Here is a 17500-nt window from a genome sequence, read left to right on the forward strand (position 1 = left end):
ACCACAATTGAACAAATGTGACATGAATTCAATAGTAACTTATAATGACAATATCATTATTGTCGCATATTATGTTGAATGGCCTCTGTGGTTGCCTTTCTTTCCACTACACTGTGAAAAAACTCCTCTTTTATTTTATTTTGTATTATCTCTTTTATTATTTCTTTCCTTGCACTTTATCTTTTTCCAACTGCGCTGTTGTGAAAGTGTGTTTCCCCTCTGGGGATGAATAAAGCTTTTCTATTCTATTCTATTTAGTTTCTTACCTGACTGGCATTAAGCTGTTTCTAACTCTCATCTGAGTGCTTTTGTGTGTGTTCCTTTTTTTAATTTATTGTTGTATTTCTTCAAAAATGTTAATGACATACTAACAGACGACTTTAATACTTAGTATCTTGAGGTCAGAGATAATCATTCTTTTTGTATTAGAGCATTTATGCTTATGTACACAGCTGGAAAATAAACATTCATCTGTATTTGTACGATCATGCGAGAACACAGTTTGTTTATTTTAGTGCTGAAAAAGAGACGAAATAGGCTCCAACATGGTTGTGAACACTAGACACAAAGGTCTAAATAATACTGATAATAATGTATTATTATTGTTGTTGTTGTTGTTGTTGTTGTTGTTGTTGTTGTTCCTTGTAAACAGAGGCGACAAGCAGACAAGCCCATTATTGTAAACGTGTGCATGTGTTGGATCCATTTCTCTCTGATGGAAACATCCATCATTTCACAGGAACGCAGGAGGAGGAGGAGGAAGAGGAGGGAATGTTGTAAACTGTAAGAGGTGTGCAGCAACTGGGCCAGATTATGTCTGCGGAAACTAGGACTGCAGGATCCCACCCATCCCCCACACTCACACACACACACTAACACACACACTCTCACACACACACACACTAACACACACACACTATAGCTCATTTGTGCATGCTTGGTCACCCCGCTAAAATAGATAGATTCCATTCCAACCCCCATCCCCTGCTCAGTCATTCAGACCTGGGAGAGTCAATAACAAGCTGACATCATCATTGGTTTAGTAGAATACAGAGCTGCCTTTATTCGAGCGGCCATCGGAGAGAGAGAGAGAGAGATAGCGAGAGGGAAGCGTCTTGTGCGTCGCTGAGGTAGAAATGTGGGAAGAGAGGATGGGACCTGCCGAAGGGAGGGGAAGAGGAGCACCACAGATGGCCCTGATCTAATGTATCACTGACACCGCCAATGATGGACATATATCTCCATCTCGTACACACACACACTTGCTCTCGGCGTGGAATCTCGGATGACCCCCGGTGCACGCAGATAAGGAAGTCACAATCACACACACATATAAAGCTCTTATGTAACCGAGCACATGATCTCACACACTCTCGGCCCCCCCAACACATGCATCACTTCTAGTTAAATTGTATTGATTTGTATTGATTCCTGAACCTTCCCCTGATCCAACCTTAATTTAAGGATGATTAAAGGCTTCAGGTCTTTAACCTTGACCCTTAATCCTTGACTGTTAAACATAAACTTGGAGAATAATCTACCGGGAAAACCGACAGAAAATAGTGTAAATGATAAAATTGTCACAAAAATTCATATAACGGCCCTTGTTCCTGATAGATCTTGATCTTCGCAGTCTAGGTCAAGGGTCTTAAACTCAACTGGCAGGAGGGGCCACCAGAGGTCAATTCTTGTGGAGTCTGCAGTCACTATTTGTTCCATCTCATCTCAATAATCAAAGCTATATAAATGAACATTTGATATGATGAACCTATTCCTTAACCCTCTCTTGTTGAACCAAAATGAAGACCCACCGCGGAATATCATGTCATTTGTATGCATAGAAAATGCATATGGCTGAGAATCATTCTGGGATACTACAGTTCATTTTGATAAAAAAAAATGTTTGTGATTTTAAACCAAATCTGATGACTCTCCTTTGCTACAAGTTCACAGCAAGATTCTTAACCTGACACCATAACATTCAATAGACTGAATGTTGTTGAAAGGTCAAGTACTTGTGTACTCTCTGACCAGACCATCACCCCACTCCAGCCAAATGATCGGTGAAGGGGACACTACTCTAGTACACATCTTTTCCTCCAGTCTTTTCAATGAATTAATATTTATTTCATTTAATGTTTTGTGGATCTTTACATTTTACTGTGAAATTGGCCCATTCAATTTCTAGGTTTTGTTTTCTATAAATCTGTTCCTCTTTAAGTATAAAATCAGAGCTGAACATAAATGATAACATGTGACGTCATGATCGAAATCCCTTAAACATCTGACATTATACAAAGATTGAGTCCCTTGCATGACCAGTACTTATAAAAATGTACAGAATATCATGTCACAGGCCAATATGTATCGACGTCTGCAAGTTTGAGACCCCTGAACTAGACCTTAATCTAGGATTAAAGATCCACCAAAGATTAGAAAGTTAACCATTTTTTTCCCTTGACCTACCGCTTAAAATGAATCTTTGACTCAGTCACTTATATCGTTGACTTATCTTATCAACTGGGTTCTGTACTCTTGTCCCCATCAGTCAATGTGGGACGTTCTTATAGCGAGATATGTGTCACTTGTTCCTCCTCACAGCTGCATCTAGATACAAGTGTCCCTTGTATAAGACATTCTGACCGAATGCCTGAACCAGCTACATTACCATACACCGTAAATCACTGCTTATCTTAGCACTCGTTGTAAACATTTCATCTTGATTATGACCACCAGTGCATTTCGCATTAACGTTGTAATTGCGTTTTCGTAGCTAATAGCATTTTCCCAACCAGATCTCAAACCACACTGTTCACTGAGAAACTATGCAGATGGTGTTAGTAAAACTCCTCTGGATGACAGAGCCTTGACAATCCAGTGAAAAAAGAAAATCAGGAGCAGACTGAGCCGTGTGGAAGCCGCCCCCCCGCTGTGAACTACTGCTGACCACGGAGTTGCAGAAATGAGGTTGCTATTACAAACAGCGCCACATTACGGTATCATTATCACTGGTGTTTTTCCATTCCTCTCCACTGCAGCCACTTATATTTACTGGAAACCCACATATCAAATTGCTAAAAAAAAAGCATTTTTAAAGTATAATTCTAATGCAGTCATAAGATTAACTGTGGCTGTATTTTCACTTTTGGCTTTAACTCTTCTTATTTGCTGGAGAAGAGACCATATGGAACACATTGAAGGACTTCGATAAAACCCTAAATAGGTCTAAGCAGCAGCGTCTTGACATGCTGTGGCTATGAAAATACATTTTGTGGAAAGCATGCAGGCAGGAATTCTTGGCAGAAAACATGCCACCATAAAAGCCTTTCAAGGAAAAAGGGAAAGGTGGGGGTTGAGGGGTGGGGGTGAGGCAGCCTGTAATCCAAGTCCGCATTCTTCAGCCGGAGATGGTTTCCCTTAGTAGGCGGCTCACACTGAATCTGGTCGAGATGGGATTTCAAGAAGGAGAAAAAAAGCGCCTGGTTTAGGGGAAGACTAACGGCAGTTATTACATTATAGGCAAAAAGCTTTACAGCCGCGGCCACAGTGTATTGGGATTCCGTGATTTATTTCCCTGCTGTTAGGGAAGCTGGAAGCATTTATGTGTGTAGTAGCTACTGGCGAGGCCTAATTGTTGAGTGAAATGTGACCATTGACCATTAGAGGACATTAGAGGACATTACGTACGTCTGATACTATCCTTAACACTTACAGTCTGTGCTGTATCTTGATAAATAGAGGCAGTTTTACAACCATCCGTATCTTTATCTGTGTCTGTGTCTGTGTCTGTGTCTGTATTTGTATCTGTATGAATGTATCTGTATCTGTGTCTGTATATGTATATGTATATGAATAGAATAGAATAGAAAAGCTTTATTCATCCCCAGAGGGGAAACACACATATGTACATATGTATATGTGTCTGTGTCTGTGTCTGTGTCTGTGTCTGTATCTGTGTCTGTGTCTGTATCTGTATCTCTATCTGTATCTCTATTTGTATCTTTGTCTGTATATCTATCTGTGTTTATATCTGTCTCTTTCTGTATCTGTGTCTGTATCTGTATCTGTATCTGTATCTGTATCTCTGTCTATATCTGTCTCTTTCTGTCTGTTTCTGTATCTATCTGTATCTGTGTCTGTGTCTCTATTTGTATCTGTGTCTGTCTGTGTCTTTGTCTGTAACTCTATTTGTATCTGTGTCTGTCTGTGTCTGTGTCTGTAACTCTATTTGTATCTGTGTCTGTCTGTGTCTGTGTCTGTAACTCTATTTGTATCTGTGTCTGTCTGTGTCTGTGTCTGTAACTCTATTTGTATCTGTGTCTGTCTGTGTCTGTGTCTGTAACTCTATTTGTATCTGTGTCTGTCTGTGTCTGTGTCTGTAACTCTATTTGTATCTGTGTCTGTCTGTGTCTGTGTCTGTAACTCTATTTGTATCTGTGTCTGTCTGTGTCTGTGTCTGTAACTCTATGTCTCTATCTGCATCCATACCCATATCTTTATATATCAATATCTATATTTACAAGTAATAGTGATGGGCTGATATATTTATATACACATACCTAATAAGGTCATGTATTTCAGCTAGTCTATACATGAGGCTCACATAAAATGGATTGATCCATATTGCTTTATTCTACCAACCTTGGGGAAATATTAGTTGTTTCAGCAGTACATACACATATTTAAAAACACTAATTACAAATGTAATAAAGAAATTAATATAGAACCAGACAAATTCAAATGTATGTAGAACAATAACAAGCTTCTATGTTGATGTCATCAGCTGATGAGGTCCTTCAAAGTCAGGCTACAAAAACCTGCTCCTGAGGATGAGATCTCCTGTCTAGAATTGGCCAGGCTGAGGTGACAGACTGCAAACACACATCGAGAGCATCTGGTTTCCATGGCAACCACCTTGCTTTTCTCGCTACTAGGAGCTGACGCTCAATGGCGGGAAGATAAGGAGCCCCTTGCAGCATTTCCATGGCAACCAGCAATGTGAAAGCTACTCTCTCCCTCCCCCTTATACAGACTCATTGACCAGCCTGATCACATGACGTCTCCTTCTACGAGGTAAAAAAACAAAGACAGGTCTACAAATATTACTTATATTATTGGCTGTTAGTGTAGTATTGTTAAGTTGTATCTTAATAGATCAATGGATCAATGGATCAAAACAAACACAATGCAGGAAGATAAAAATCATCTGTTATTTAACAAAAGCCTCTGGATGTGTGCTCGTGTATTTCAATGTATGTGAATTAAAATACTTGAAATAGTGGCTCTAAATATATATTCTCTCTGTGTGGCGCACCTGTTTGATCCAAACGCACTCTGTCAGAAATACATCTTTCGTTTTCTCCCTCCTTCCTAAACCCCTCCTTTATAGTGTGACCTACATTTTCTCCTCTGTATTGGCCCCTCCCGTCCCTCACACACGGATGCTATGCGCGTGTATTTATGCATCGCGGGAAAACAAACAGGACAAACAGCGCCCCCTGCAGACAGAAATCATACACGTTGAGACGTCAACGTCAAAGCTGTGTGCTGTGCAACAAAAGTCTTTTGCTACCATCTGGTGGCAGAGGTGAGAATAATCGTAGCCATCTTGGAGAATTTCCATTTAGAGCCATTTAGAACCGTTGCAGTTCTACAAAATCTATTATATAAAAACAGAAAAAAAACGTTGAAGAGATACATTTTTTTGCAACATCATCTTTTGTTTCGCTAAAAACATTAATATATTACTGGTATTTTTTAAACCTTAACATTTTTTTTTAAATCTTTGAAAAGTTAAACTTTATATTCTCCATAAACATTTGAGGAAAGCATGAAATAAAATTATTATTTTTTAGATGTCAGTAGGATACACTAATAAACAATCTGCAGGACCTCTTAAATAAGTTTCATGTAAAGTAATATTAGCACATTGAGTACGAGTCATTAGAAATTCCTCTATCTTGAATTTTTTTTTTTTTTTTTTCTGGAGGTTAAACTCTTTAGTTTAGAAACAAATGTAGTTTTCAATGTCATTGGAGGGACTTACATTAATCATAAACAAGGTAAGGTAAGGTAAGGTAAAACTTTATTGATCCCTCAGGAGGTCTCCTTCGGGAAATTGTTTTTTTTCCAATAGCCAGCAATTTTTCATAAACAATAAAAAATAATAAATTAAGAATAAAATAAGAAGAAGAACATAAAGAGAAAGAACACGATGACACAATCTAAGTCTAACGATAAAGACAAAGAACATAGGTCAAAGAAAAACAACAAAGACAAAGGATACAAAGACTGTATCTCATCAACTTATCAACTGCTAATTCAAAATATGTTCAGATATAATTTAAATGCGTACATTTTGTCAGCTCGCAATTTTTCCTACTAAAATTTATCCTGATTAAGAGTTGAATTAGTTTAACTCTAAAAATATATATTTAACTCAAAGACACAAATGACAAAACTAAAAGCATCTTACCCAGACCTGGGCAAAGTGCGGCCTTTTGATTGTATTTATGCGGCCCTCCTAATGTCAAAGTATGATCATGTATAAATGGTTCTAATGCATTTATTATTAATTTACATTTTCACATAACACTTCCCTCCTTTTTGTGTGTTATTTTTCGAGTCTATATTAATCCCTCAAAACATTCTTTTTTTCAAGTTAATTGAAGAAATGTTTGGAAAAAAAACTCTATATATACAAGAATAAAATTGCAGCTTATAAAGCTTAATAAAAGTCACGGCCTATTGACGCATGTCCTTTTTTTTTAGGAATTTTTTCGTCTTTCTTTTTGCTTGACGGCCCCTAACAACATTCACAGAATTTAATGTGGCCCTTGAAGAATTCTAATTGCCCACCCCTGATCTAACAAGTTCAACTCTCCATCTTAAAACACACAATTCAAATTTTCCAAAAACACACCTATTTTCAGGGAAGAACAACACAATTTACTGCATCCATCACACACAAAATACCGTTATATACAGTAAGCAAAGATTCAGTGTAAAGGAAAACTCAATACTACGATTAGTTGATTAGTTTATTGTAAAATCCAATAAACACAACAATGAGAATCATTTTGAAAACAACATGCCAGAAGTTAAACATGCAAATATGATGCTTAAACCTGTAAAATGCTGTTTTAAAAATCGAATTAAATTACAGTGATATTAATAGAATAATGGAAAAAGAAACCACATCCTTTTTTAAGTATGCTTATTTTAAATTAATCTCTTATTGAGGGCGACATCTGCACGATAATCTGCATTTTTTTTTAGAGACATGCAACAGTACAAAAAAGGCCAAAATATGAACAAATAAGAAAACATGCACACTGTTAGATCACATTGTTGATTAATGATCTGTATATTAATGCATGAATGAACATTACCAGCATTATTTCAATACGAAAACAAACAAACACTTTGTTTGTATTGGATCATTAGCTTTTTCCCAGCAGCATCAATTATCATAACATTTATTACTGACAGTAAAAAAATGTAGCATATCTCGACTGATCAAAATTTCATTTGGCAAACCTTTTCATTTTGCGTTTTGCTACATCAAAGATCCAAAGTTGTAAAAAACAAGCACTAGCTAGGAAAACTGCAGGCCTACAAACTTTCAAAGACACTTTTACAAACTAATTATTCATCTTTAAGAGACACTTTAATAACAATTGAAGAGAAAAAAAAGCTACCACTAACACCTCAGTAACCATGGCGATGGCAACACCACCAGACATACATAAATACATACGATTAAAAACCGGTTCAGACAGTACGATGCAGAATAGCCAGAAAATGTGTAGAAAAATCATCATATTATACAAAAGGTGTAGAAAAGTTTGATTTAAAAAAAGGACTTTTTGAAAATAGAATTGATATCTGCAGCTGCCGGATTTATTGAATAAGTGCAATTAGCGTTTAAGGTGCAAAACGATGGACATTTTTCTGCTTATCATTCATATTATTGCTGCTTTTATACAAAACGCATCAGTATTAAAGGACAATGCACTTGGACTCATTCTTGAATTTCAGTTCAGGAATTATTATTCAATGTATTTGGCTATTGGTAGTCTGACTGCCATTAATGAACACTAGCATGATACATATTGACAATCAATACAAAATTCAACATTCATCCCATGCATGCAGGCAACAATGCATCTCTGTCGGAATAATAAGAAGACAGCTAAACAAATACAACCATGCATATACAAACATACCGGTGCATTCAGCAAATATTTTAGATGAATGACATTCCCGTTTTTATGCTGCGTCAAAGCACTTTGTTGCCACTTATTATTAAATGAATATTATTGACAAGGACGGGTATTGTTTAGATTTGATCTGGTATTCATCCAGCATTATTGAAACAGAAGCCTGAGCTATGTTTGCTAGCTTATTTTTTCAGGTTCTTTAAAACTGAGTTGCAATTTGTAAGTAAGTAAGTAAATTATATTTGTAGAGCAGGATCACAAAGCACTTATACAATCGAAACAAAACTCAATAAAATATAAACTTAAATGATCAAGATAACACTTGTCAGTATTATTATGGGTTAGGTGAATCCGACCAAATCGGTCACAAAATCGATATTATACTCTTTCATCGCATCTGCTCTAGTAGAAGAACTCACATTTGCCTGATCCTTAAATCTCTTCACTGATGCCAGTTTCTTTCAGGATCAATTTAAAAGTTCTGGTTCTTACTTTCAGATCTATTCATGCTCAGGCTCCTCCTTCCATCAGTGGTCTGATCCAGCTCGGGCTCTGAGGTCTGTGGATCAGAATATACTGATGGTTTGCTGAACACACTTCCTGACCAGAAGAGAGAAATCCTTCCAAGCTGTTGCTCCTAAGCTTCAAGAAACATCAACATGTTTTTGATTTTTAAAGCGCTTTGTGACCCTGGTCTAGAAAGTCGCTTTACAAATAACTTTTACTTACTTATTTACTCTGAGTGAGAGAGTGGGAATCACCTTCATGGCTATGTTTCAAATACATGTTGACCAATTGTCAGGGAAAAATGACACCCAGACCAAAATAAGGCACCAATATCTGCATTGCTTTTCGGTCCGGTTACTACAGTTAAAGTAACAGTTCATGCGACAGAACCCATTCCTAATCGTTGATGATGATCAGATGTTAATAAGGTCTGTTCACTTAATGATGTCAAACAATTATGAATTGAGTTTGTTGAAATCTACTACATCATCATCATCATCATTTACAAGTCTGTGTTTACTCTATTTGATCATAACACAAAATGAGAAAACTCAACTTTACAACTAACACAAAACATTTTTTTTAAATGTTTATTTAAATAATAAAGACCTTTTGAGAACAAACTATTTTCGATTGTATTGTTTGAATGAACACATGAATATTATAATAAATGTTTTTGTAATTTTTTTAATTTTTTTTTTTAATTTAACATAAAGTAAAATAAAATACTTGATTATCATGCTTTTCCAGAGTTAGCTTTGTTAGCAAAAGTTTTAATACAACGAATGGCTAATTATCCCATTCAGCAAAATTAGCAGAGAGAAGTTAGATTAAAAAAATTGTATGATTTTAGCCATACCATTTATTATTTATTAAAATGCGCCGTTTAAAATAAGGAGACATATTTGTTTATCAAATATATTTGCTCAAACTCGGAGTACATTTGCACCTTCTATGAGAGTCGGTGGTCATTAGGTTAAAGGTCGACGTGTGGACATACATGTGTCCACGGCAAAGATGGGAGAAGAAGAGGGAAGAGGACAGTAATGCTTTCCTGTTGTTGGTTAGACATGTCTTCGTCAATCATAACTATAAGTGTTTTTTAATTTCTAAAAAGCTAATTTGGAGTCATGTAAAAAGAATCCCTCATTCTGATAACTCATGAGCTGGTTTTGCATAATCAATACGTTTATGGCAGGATCACAATTGCAATTGCTTGTAGCTTATAGTGAGAAGCTGGTTGTTTTCCCGGCTCGACTGGATTCGAGGGATTCTCCTAAATCCTCTTCAAACATTGAAGTCAGAGTGGATAATTCTCAAAGAGTCTGAGACCAAAACACACGAGCGTGTCAGCTGACTGGACAGCCTGGAGGATGAGCGACCTGGACCGGTTCACGGTGTAACCGCATGCTCCTTCCTGCCGGGACAGTGGGGCGCAGACTGATGCTGTCGTGTCGCTGCAGCGCCGCTGAGCCTCCTGGGAGAATCGCAGGAGAGAAAACTGGGATGTCGATCCTGGGAGGCTGTACAGAAGATTTCTATGGAGAAGGAAAAACATTTTTATTAGAAGAAATTTAGATTGAATCGGTTTTACCTCCATTTTTTCCTCGCCCTCCTCCATCTCATCCTTATCGTCTTCCTTATCCTCTTAATCTGCTCACCCTCATCATCATCATCCTCATCATCATCATCATCATCATCATCGTCCTCATCCTCATCCTCATCATCATCCTCATCATCTTTCTCACGCTCATCCTAATCTTCTCAACATCATCATTGTCCTTATCCTCATCAACTTCCTCACCCTCATCCTCATTGTAATCCTCATAATCCTTCTTTACACCCTTATCCTGATCCTTGTCCTCATCTTCCTCATCCTCACCATCCTCATCCTACTCATTATCATTTTCATCTTCTTATCCTCCTCATCGTCATCCTCATCCTCATCCTCCTCATCTTCATCCTCATCCACACCATCATTCTCATCCTCATCTTCACCCTTATCCTCATCCTCATCTTCCTCCTCACCATGCTCACCATCCTCATCTTCATCCTCACTATCATACTCATCATCCTCTCCCTCATCATTCTCATTCTCTCATCCTCACCATCATCGTCATCATCCTCAGCCTCATCATCATCATTCTCATCCTCAACATCCTTCTTCCCACCCTTATCCTTTTCCTTGTCCTCATCTTCACCATGTTCACCATTCTCATCTTCATCTTCACTATAATCTCCATCATCCTTCTCCTCATCCTTGTCATTGTCATTATCATCATCATCGTCGTCCTCATCTTCCTCTCCCTCACCCTTATCATTCTCATCTCCTCATCCTCACCATTGTAATCATCATCCTCATCTCATCACATCCTGATCCTTACTATCATCTTCATCCTCCTCATTCTCAACCCTCCTTGTCCCCTTCCTCATCCTCATTTTTGCCAGTATCTTTTTCTTTCTCATCCTCACCATCATCCTCATCTTCACCCTTATCCTTATCCTTATCCTCATCCTCGTCGTCTTCTTCCTCACCCTTATCCTCACCATGCTCACCATCCTCATTTTCACCCCCACTATCATACTCAATTATATCATCATCATTGTCCTCCTCATCTCCTCATATCCTAATCCTTACTATCATCGTCATCCTCCTAATTATCCTCCTCATTGTCCCCACCCTCATTCCTCATCATTGCCAGTATCTTCCTCACCCTCATCATCATCCTCAACTACTCATCCTCATCATCATCTCCTCATCATCCTCATCCTCATTATCCTCATCATCTTCCTCACCCTCATCATCATCCTCAACTACTCATCCTCATCATCATCTCCATCCTCATTATACTCATCATCTTCCTCAGCCTCATCATAATCTTCATCTCCTCCTCACTCTGATCATCATCCTCATTAATATGTATTAATCATTAATAAAATATGAATATATGATTTCTGAAAAAAGAAAAGAAACAGCCAGATTTCACTTCATTGTAAAAAAAATGTGTTAATATTCAGTTTTTGTTTTTTTCAACCCCGTCATTCATTTATTTAAACATATAGAGAATAGCTAGAACAAATATTTAAACAATAAAATAATAACATTTCTGTAATTTTCTGCACATCCACATGTTTTAAATCAGAGTTCATTCACATTTAGTTTAATATAAGAACCCTCCTCTTGAACCATCCTCCCACTCTCTATTTCTCTTAACATGAAATATTTAAAAACACAATCTCCACCTCCACCTCAGCCTGCTGTCAAAAAGAAGCCAGATCCTCTTGGGTGTAATGGATGCTATTAGATGTGTGCGCGGCGGAGTGGCTAATTTTAGTGGAAGAACTAATGGCGTTGAAAGACAATCAAAGTGTCCATTACTGTCATAAAGTGTGACTAACAGTGGCGAGCAAACACATTTATTCTTGTCCAGAAAGGGAAAAGTAGAAAGTGGATTAGAAAACTCCGACGCCGGAATCCTAAGTGACGTTCGGCGGACACATTCGGAAGATAGATGTGGTAACTTGTCAGTTTTAATCACACTCCTCTCTTCTCCAAAGTGGCATCTCCGATGATTGATTTTATTTCTATACTCAAGAACAAATGTGGAGCGTGTTGTTTTCATACATCCACTCTGTGGGCGACATTACAGGAACTAAATGAGGTATGAAACGCCAAAACAAATCCACTTTGTAACTTTTACATTATGTAATATGATTCATCTAAACAGTGACTCTTCAGCTAGCCAGGGTTAAAGCAGGGTTTTCTTTGAGATGAGAGAGTTGATGAACAGAAACATCACAAAACAAGCCAAAAAAGGGTTTAAAAGGAGGGAAAAAAAGATGATTCAAAGGCAAGACCCTATTATATTTTCAGGTCAATACAAAAGTTTTTATTAACTTGTATAGTACAAATTATGTTTAACAACAGCTCAAATGTATGGAATCACAAGAGTGACATAATTAGGAAACCAGAAAAGTACTATTCTAGTAATATTTTTCAATATTATGGAATATTCTGTTTTTCTTTTTTAGCATTTGAAACAGCATAAGAAACGAAAAAATGAATTAATAGGGACAGTTAAATTGTGCACATTATGCACCACAGAGATTGACTATTCATTGATTTTAACATTCTTTGTCCTATATTAAAATTTCCAGAAAAATGTAATTAAAATAGGTTTCGAGTTATTTTGCTAACATACAGAGAACACATTTAAACATGTTTGGCTCGTTGTTATCTATCGTTTTATTTTAACATGTCCCACTCTTTCATGAAGTTGTGTCTTTATTTTAGAAGCCCACTAGATGATACTCTCTCTACTTCATTTTTTTTAACTGTGAGCGCCACCTACTGACTTTTTAAAATAAGGACGCTGCTTCATGATGCATCACCAGCACATTACTATTAACAAGGCGCTGGAGAAAACTAACATTTTAATTGTGTGTTTTCTAATTGACTTTAGGAAAATATTGATTAGTATTTAGTATTATTATTATGATTATTATTATTAGTAGTAGAAGTATTGTTAGTATTATTTCTACGACATAAACCCATCACTCCTCCTCCATGTCATTCTTTGCACATAAAAAAACCCCATCATTTTAACTTTGGTCATATTTACAAAAATCAATTTGACCTTGTCATCGATGATTTCTTATTAGTCCTTTTGTTTAGTTTTTTTTTACGTTTCTTCCCGAGCCTTCCTCCGTCTCTGCCGGCCGCCTCAAGGTCATTTTAATCTTGAGGAGAGGAACTGCAGTAAAACAAAAACCATATCAAGGTCCTGCTGTGGCCGTCATATTGGACTCTAAGCTCACTGTCCAGACGCGCATCAATCTACCGAGCGTCCGCTTTTATTGTCCTATAACATTTTCAGACAGCAGCCATTACTATTAGACAGTGACTGACACTTTCCCTCCATTAGAGCCCAGGGTCGGTCCTGGACTTCTGGACCGGATCCAGGACTTCAAATGACCCGCGATTACCGTTTTAAAATAGATTGCTTCTTGGTCTAAGTACTTTTTTTTTTTTAAATATTCCACATTTCATTATTTAAAGCCTAATTTAATGTTTAACAGAATATACAGTTACACATATTTTTTAACAGGTGATCCTTGAAAGTTGTGTTTATAAGGAGTGACTTCAAATAGAATCATTAAAGAGAGCAACACAAGGAGAAGGAGAACAGAGTTCTGGTGATTGACTGACTCGTCTGTCTCCTCCTGTATCTCTCAACAGCTGCTCTTATGAAAAAAAAAGCCATTTTTTATTCAATAGAGAGAAACTTGTAGCAGGATTCCTTTCAAGTCACATACTATCAAGTTAAAACCCAAAAGTTCTTCCTCGCCTCCTCCCGGCAATGACAAGAAGAGATTTAACAGCAAAGCTTTGTCACCTCATCATCAATCTGAAGAATCTCTTGCTTCTTAACTCACATACTTCTGGAAACCTTTATCTCGAAATAGAAATTGAGAAGTTTTGAGATTTTTATGAATGATGACATATGTGTAGTTAAAATAAAAAAATTCCTAACACAGATTAATTCAATGTATTTAAACAAGTCACAGAGAGTTGAGAAGGATTTGCCTCACAAATAATTTTCACTTCAAATCACGCAGAAATCATTAAGAATCTTGCCGGCAAATAACATCCTGAAATAATGTGTCTGACATCCCCGCCTGTGCTAATGTCTGTCTGGACTACATCTTGCTTTAAGGCAGGGTTTATATGCCATCGTGCAGTGGGACGTGAATTAAATTAATTCCGGATTGACGGATCCTTTTGCATCCCTTTCCGCCATTACCGTTTAATCCTGTGTGTTCGGTGAAATAACTCCAATTAAATTGTCTGCCAGTTGGTGGTGCTAGTGTTGTGCATGGATGAAAATCCTGCAAGTGGAAAGCATTGTCCATAAGCTCATGGAGTGAAAATTCAACACTTTTCTGACCCAATTTTCACAGAAGGGCCAGAGATCCTTTTCTAAACTAGGATGGAATTTCCATTTTTTTTTGGAACCGCACATTTTTTTCCCCCATTCTTTCTGAGATATTTATCATCCTACCTGTAAACACCAGGAGGTGCCTCAGGGACCAAGAAGCTCTTCTCCATGTCCCGGAGGACGTCATTGAGCATCCTCACGTGCGACGGGTCTCTCTCTTTGGGGTCGTTGGCGGGTCGCATCATCTCGGACTGGAAGAAAGCGGCGTGGTCTCTGAGGGAGGCCGCGGCGGTGAGCAAGGCTGGAGATGCCGCTTTCTTATCTGGAAAAACAAACAGTGGAGGAGAAAAGAAGCCGTGGAAAATGAAGCCAACAAAATGAAAGTTTTCTGCTCCAGAGTGGAAAAGTCTCGCTGGTGACTGGGGTCATGATGGTTCAAATGCTATTGATTTGAGCCATGGAAGGAGGCAAAATGAACAATAAATAAATACTTTTTCATTATTCTTTGCTTACTAATGTTTAAAAATGATAAATTAAGCTACGTGTATATAAAACATATGTATATGTATTATATAGTAGTTTGAAAGAAGAACAGTGGATACGTACAAAAGACGGAGAACAGTATGTAAGGGTAACTACACGATCTGGGAAAATCCGTGATCCGTTTGTACACACTTGCGTTACATTCAAAAACACAACTTTAATTATATAGCAAAGAATGCACTGTAATGTCACTTTGGGTCCCTAAACATTAGTTTTATGAAGGATAAAGAGGAAAATGAATCCTCGAGTCTTTGTTTCGAGTCCAGGCAGGTCAGGGCAAGAGGCCGTCAACACAGAGTCTGGTTCTGTTCGAGGTTTCTGCCTTCTAAGACAGAGTCAGTGTTTTCCTTGCCACTGTCACGCTGTGATTCACTCATCGTTAATCTGCTGGGATCTGTTTTTCTTTTCTCAAAACATAGTCTTACTTAAACTCTATAGTTTCTTGAGATAACATTGGCATGATTTGACACCTAAAATAAAGTTGAATTGAATATACTTCCAATTTTTCAAGGAGAAACTTGACAACTACTGGGCTCACTAACCTGACATGTCAACCAAAACCTTTCCCTAGAAGACCTTGATAGTTATATTGATTTAAACCATAAAAACATAAAAATAATGATTCGATGAAACATCACATTATCTCTAATATTTAAAAAAATATGTGTTTTTGAATGTTATGCTCATGCACAAATGGATTGATTTACCGGATCTTGTATTAACACTACTTACTGCGTTTTTTGACCAAATCTTGTCGCATAAAAACGAAGACAAGCCATTGCAACTGCGCACACATTAGATCACGGTTAGTTTGCAGTTCCCGGATCGTATGCTGACAGCTGATGCGCTTACTTGTCAGTCAAGTCAACCATGCAGCTTATTATGCAAAAACTGATGAACGGGAATTTAATCAAGATGAAAAAAAAAGACCCCCCCGTAGAGTGTGTGCTGATGACTAAATTACAACCTGTTTTTTAACCAGGCTCTATAACTAATTGCTTTAGCAGCCATTCTAATCTCACATCATTTTTTAAGCTGCAAGTCCCACCTACTGACCTTAAAAAATTTGGACACTGTTCTGAAGCCTCAACAGCATATTAATAATGAAAGGAGTTCCACGATACCATAACTATTATGTTGATTTTAAACATGCATGACATATTTATCTAATAAAACATGATAATATGCAGTTTGTTGAGAACAATTACAATGCAGAACAAAAATGATTTAGTCTCATGGTCAACAGCAGCCATTAAGAAGTCATCAGCAAACATCAATATTGCATCAGCTCACTTTAAATAATTCAATCTCTGAGATAACAATTTGTGTCTGAAGCATTATTAAAACATATTTTGTGTGAAAGTAAAATGTTGACAGAAGAATGGAATGAATGGCAGCTACTGTATAATGAACTGGTTGCCAAATGGACTTATTATTCATGCTCTGCAGGGAATAATAAAACAGGAAGAATGAGCTGGTGAGTCTAGCACGTCTAGTCATCAGGACTCAAACAGGGAGCGACAGGAAGAGAGAGATTTCTGTGCTTTCGGACTGACGAAATCTTTGATGTCGTGAACCCTCATGTGACCCAAGTGTACTTTGGTATGTGGGAAATACTTCGCCCCTTGTGATTATGCTTGGACAGAAAATAAGAAATGATTCGGCATTTATATTAGGAAATAAGAAAAAAAATAGTGGAACTTTAGGATTTAGGTCCTGTCCAGGGTGTCCCCCGACTCTCGCCCGATGCAACTAGAATAAGCTCCAGACTCCCCTTTTCCCCCTATAAGGGATTAAGTGGCATGAAAATGAATGAATGAAATTTAAGAATTGTTCATCTGATTGAACCATGGTTAGAATGGGAGGTTGTACGGAAAGTTAACACAAATATTTTGTTGCTCTATTTATAGTGATAGTTAATATAATATTGACCAATTTTCACAATTTTACTTCTCTCCATGTCAACCAATGGTAGGAATTGTTAGTCCATACGACAGTTACAACTTCTCAGATGAGCTATATGGAGGTATTTGGATATTTTCAAGTTCGTCTTTTCGGACGACAAAAAGTTAGCTCTGGCTGTGACCGTTCATTTTAGGTGAACTTTCACTTCCTGAGGAATTCCTGATGAATTGTACTTAAATTATTTTTGTCCATACTAAGTGTTACAGCAGTTATCTGTAATTTTAGGCCTACATCTATCAATTAAATTATTTTATTTTGAAAAACATCCATGTCTCCACTTCCTTCAAGCAATTCAGAGTTATTTTGTGGATTGTAGTGAAAGAA

General features: G+C 37.3%; 1 protein-coding gene and 1 long non-coding RNA gene across 2 annotated transcripts in view; both read right to left on the reverse strand.

Annotated features, from left to right (window-relative positions):
- LOC148085778 (uncharacterized) overlaps positions 1–17500 on the reverse strand; it is a 257146-nt gene that overhangs the window by 43321 nt on the left and 196325 nt on the right. The gene's annotated exons all lie outside the window — the stretch shown is intronic.
- naaladl2 (N-acetylated alpha-linked acidic dipeptidase like 2) overlaps positions 8433–17500 on the reverse strand; it is a 250632-nt gene continuing 241564 nt past the window's right edge. Inside the window, exons 16-17 of the mRNA XM_087783862.1 lie at positions 14792–14990; positions 8433–10267 (exon numbers count right to left, since the gene is read on the reverse strand). Of these exons, the coding sequence (XP_087639988.1) occupies positions 10030–10267; positions 14792–14990 (437 nt within the window). The 3' untranslated portion in view covers positions 8433–10029. The remainder of the gene's footprint in view (positions 10268–14791; positions 14991–17500) is intronic.

The sequence above is a fragment of the Callionymus lyra genome, chromosome 2 (assembly GCF_982586985.1).
Source record: "Callionymus lyra chromosome 2, fCalLyr1.hap1.1, whole genome shotgun sequence".
NCBI lineage: Eukaryota > Metazoa > Chordata > Actinopteri > Syngnathiformes > Callionymidae > Callionymus > Callionymus lyra.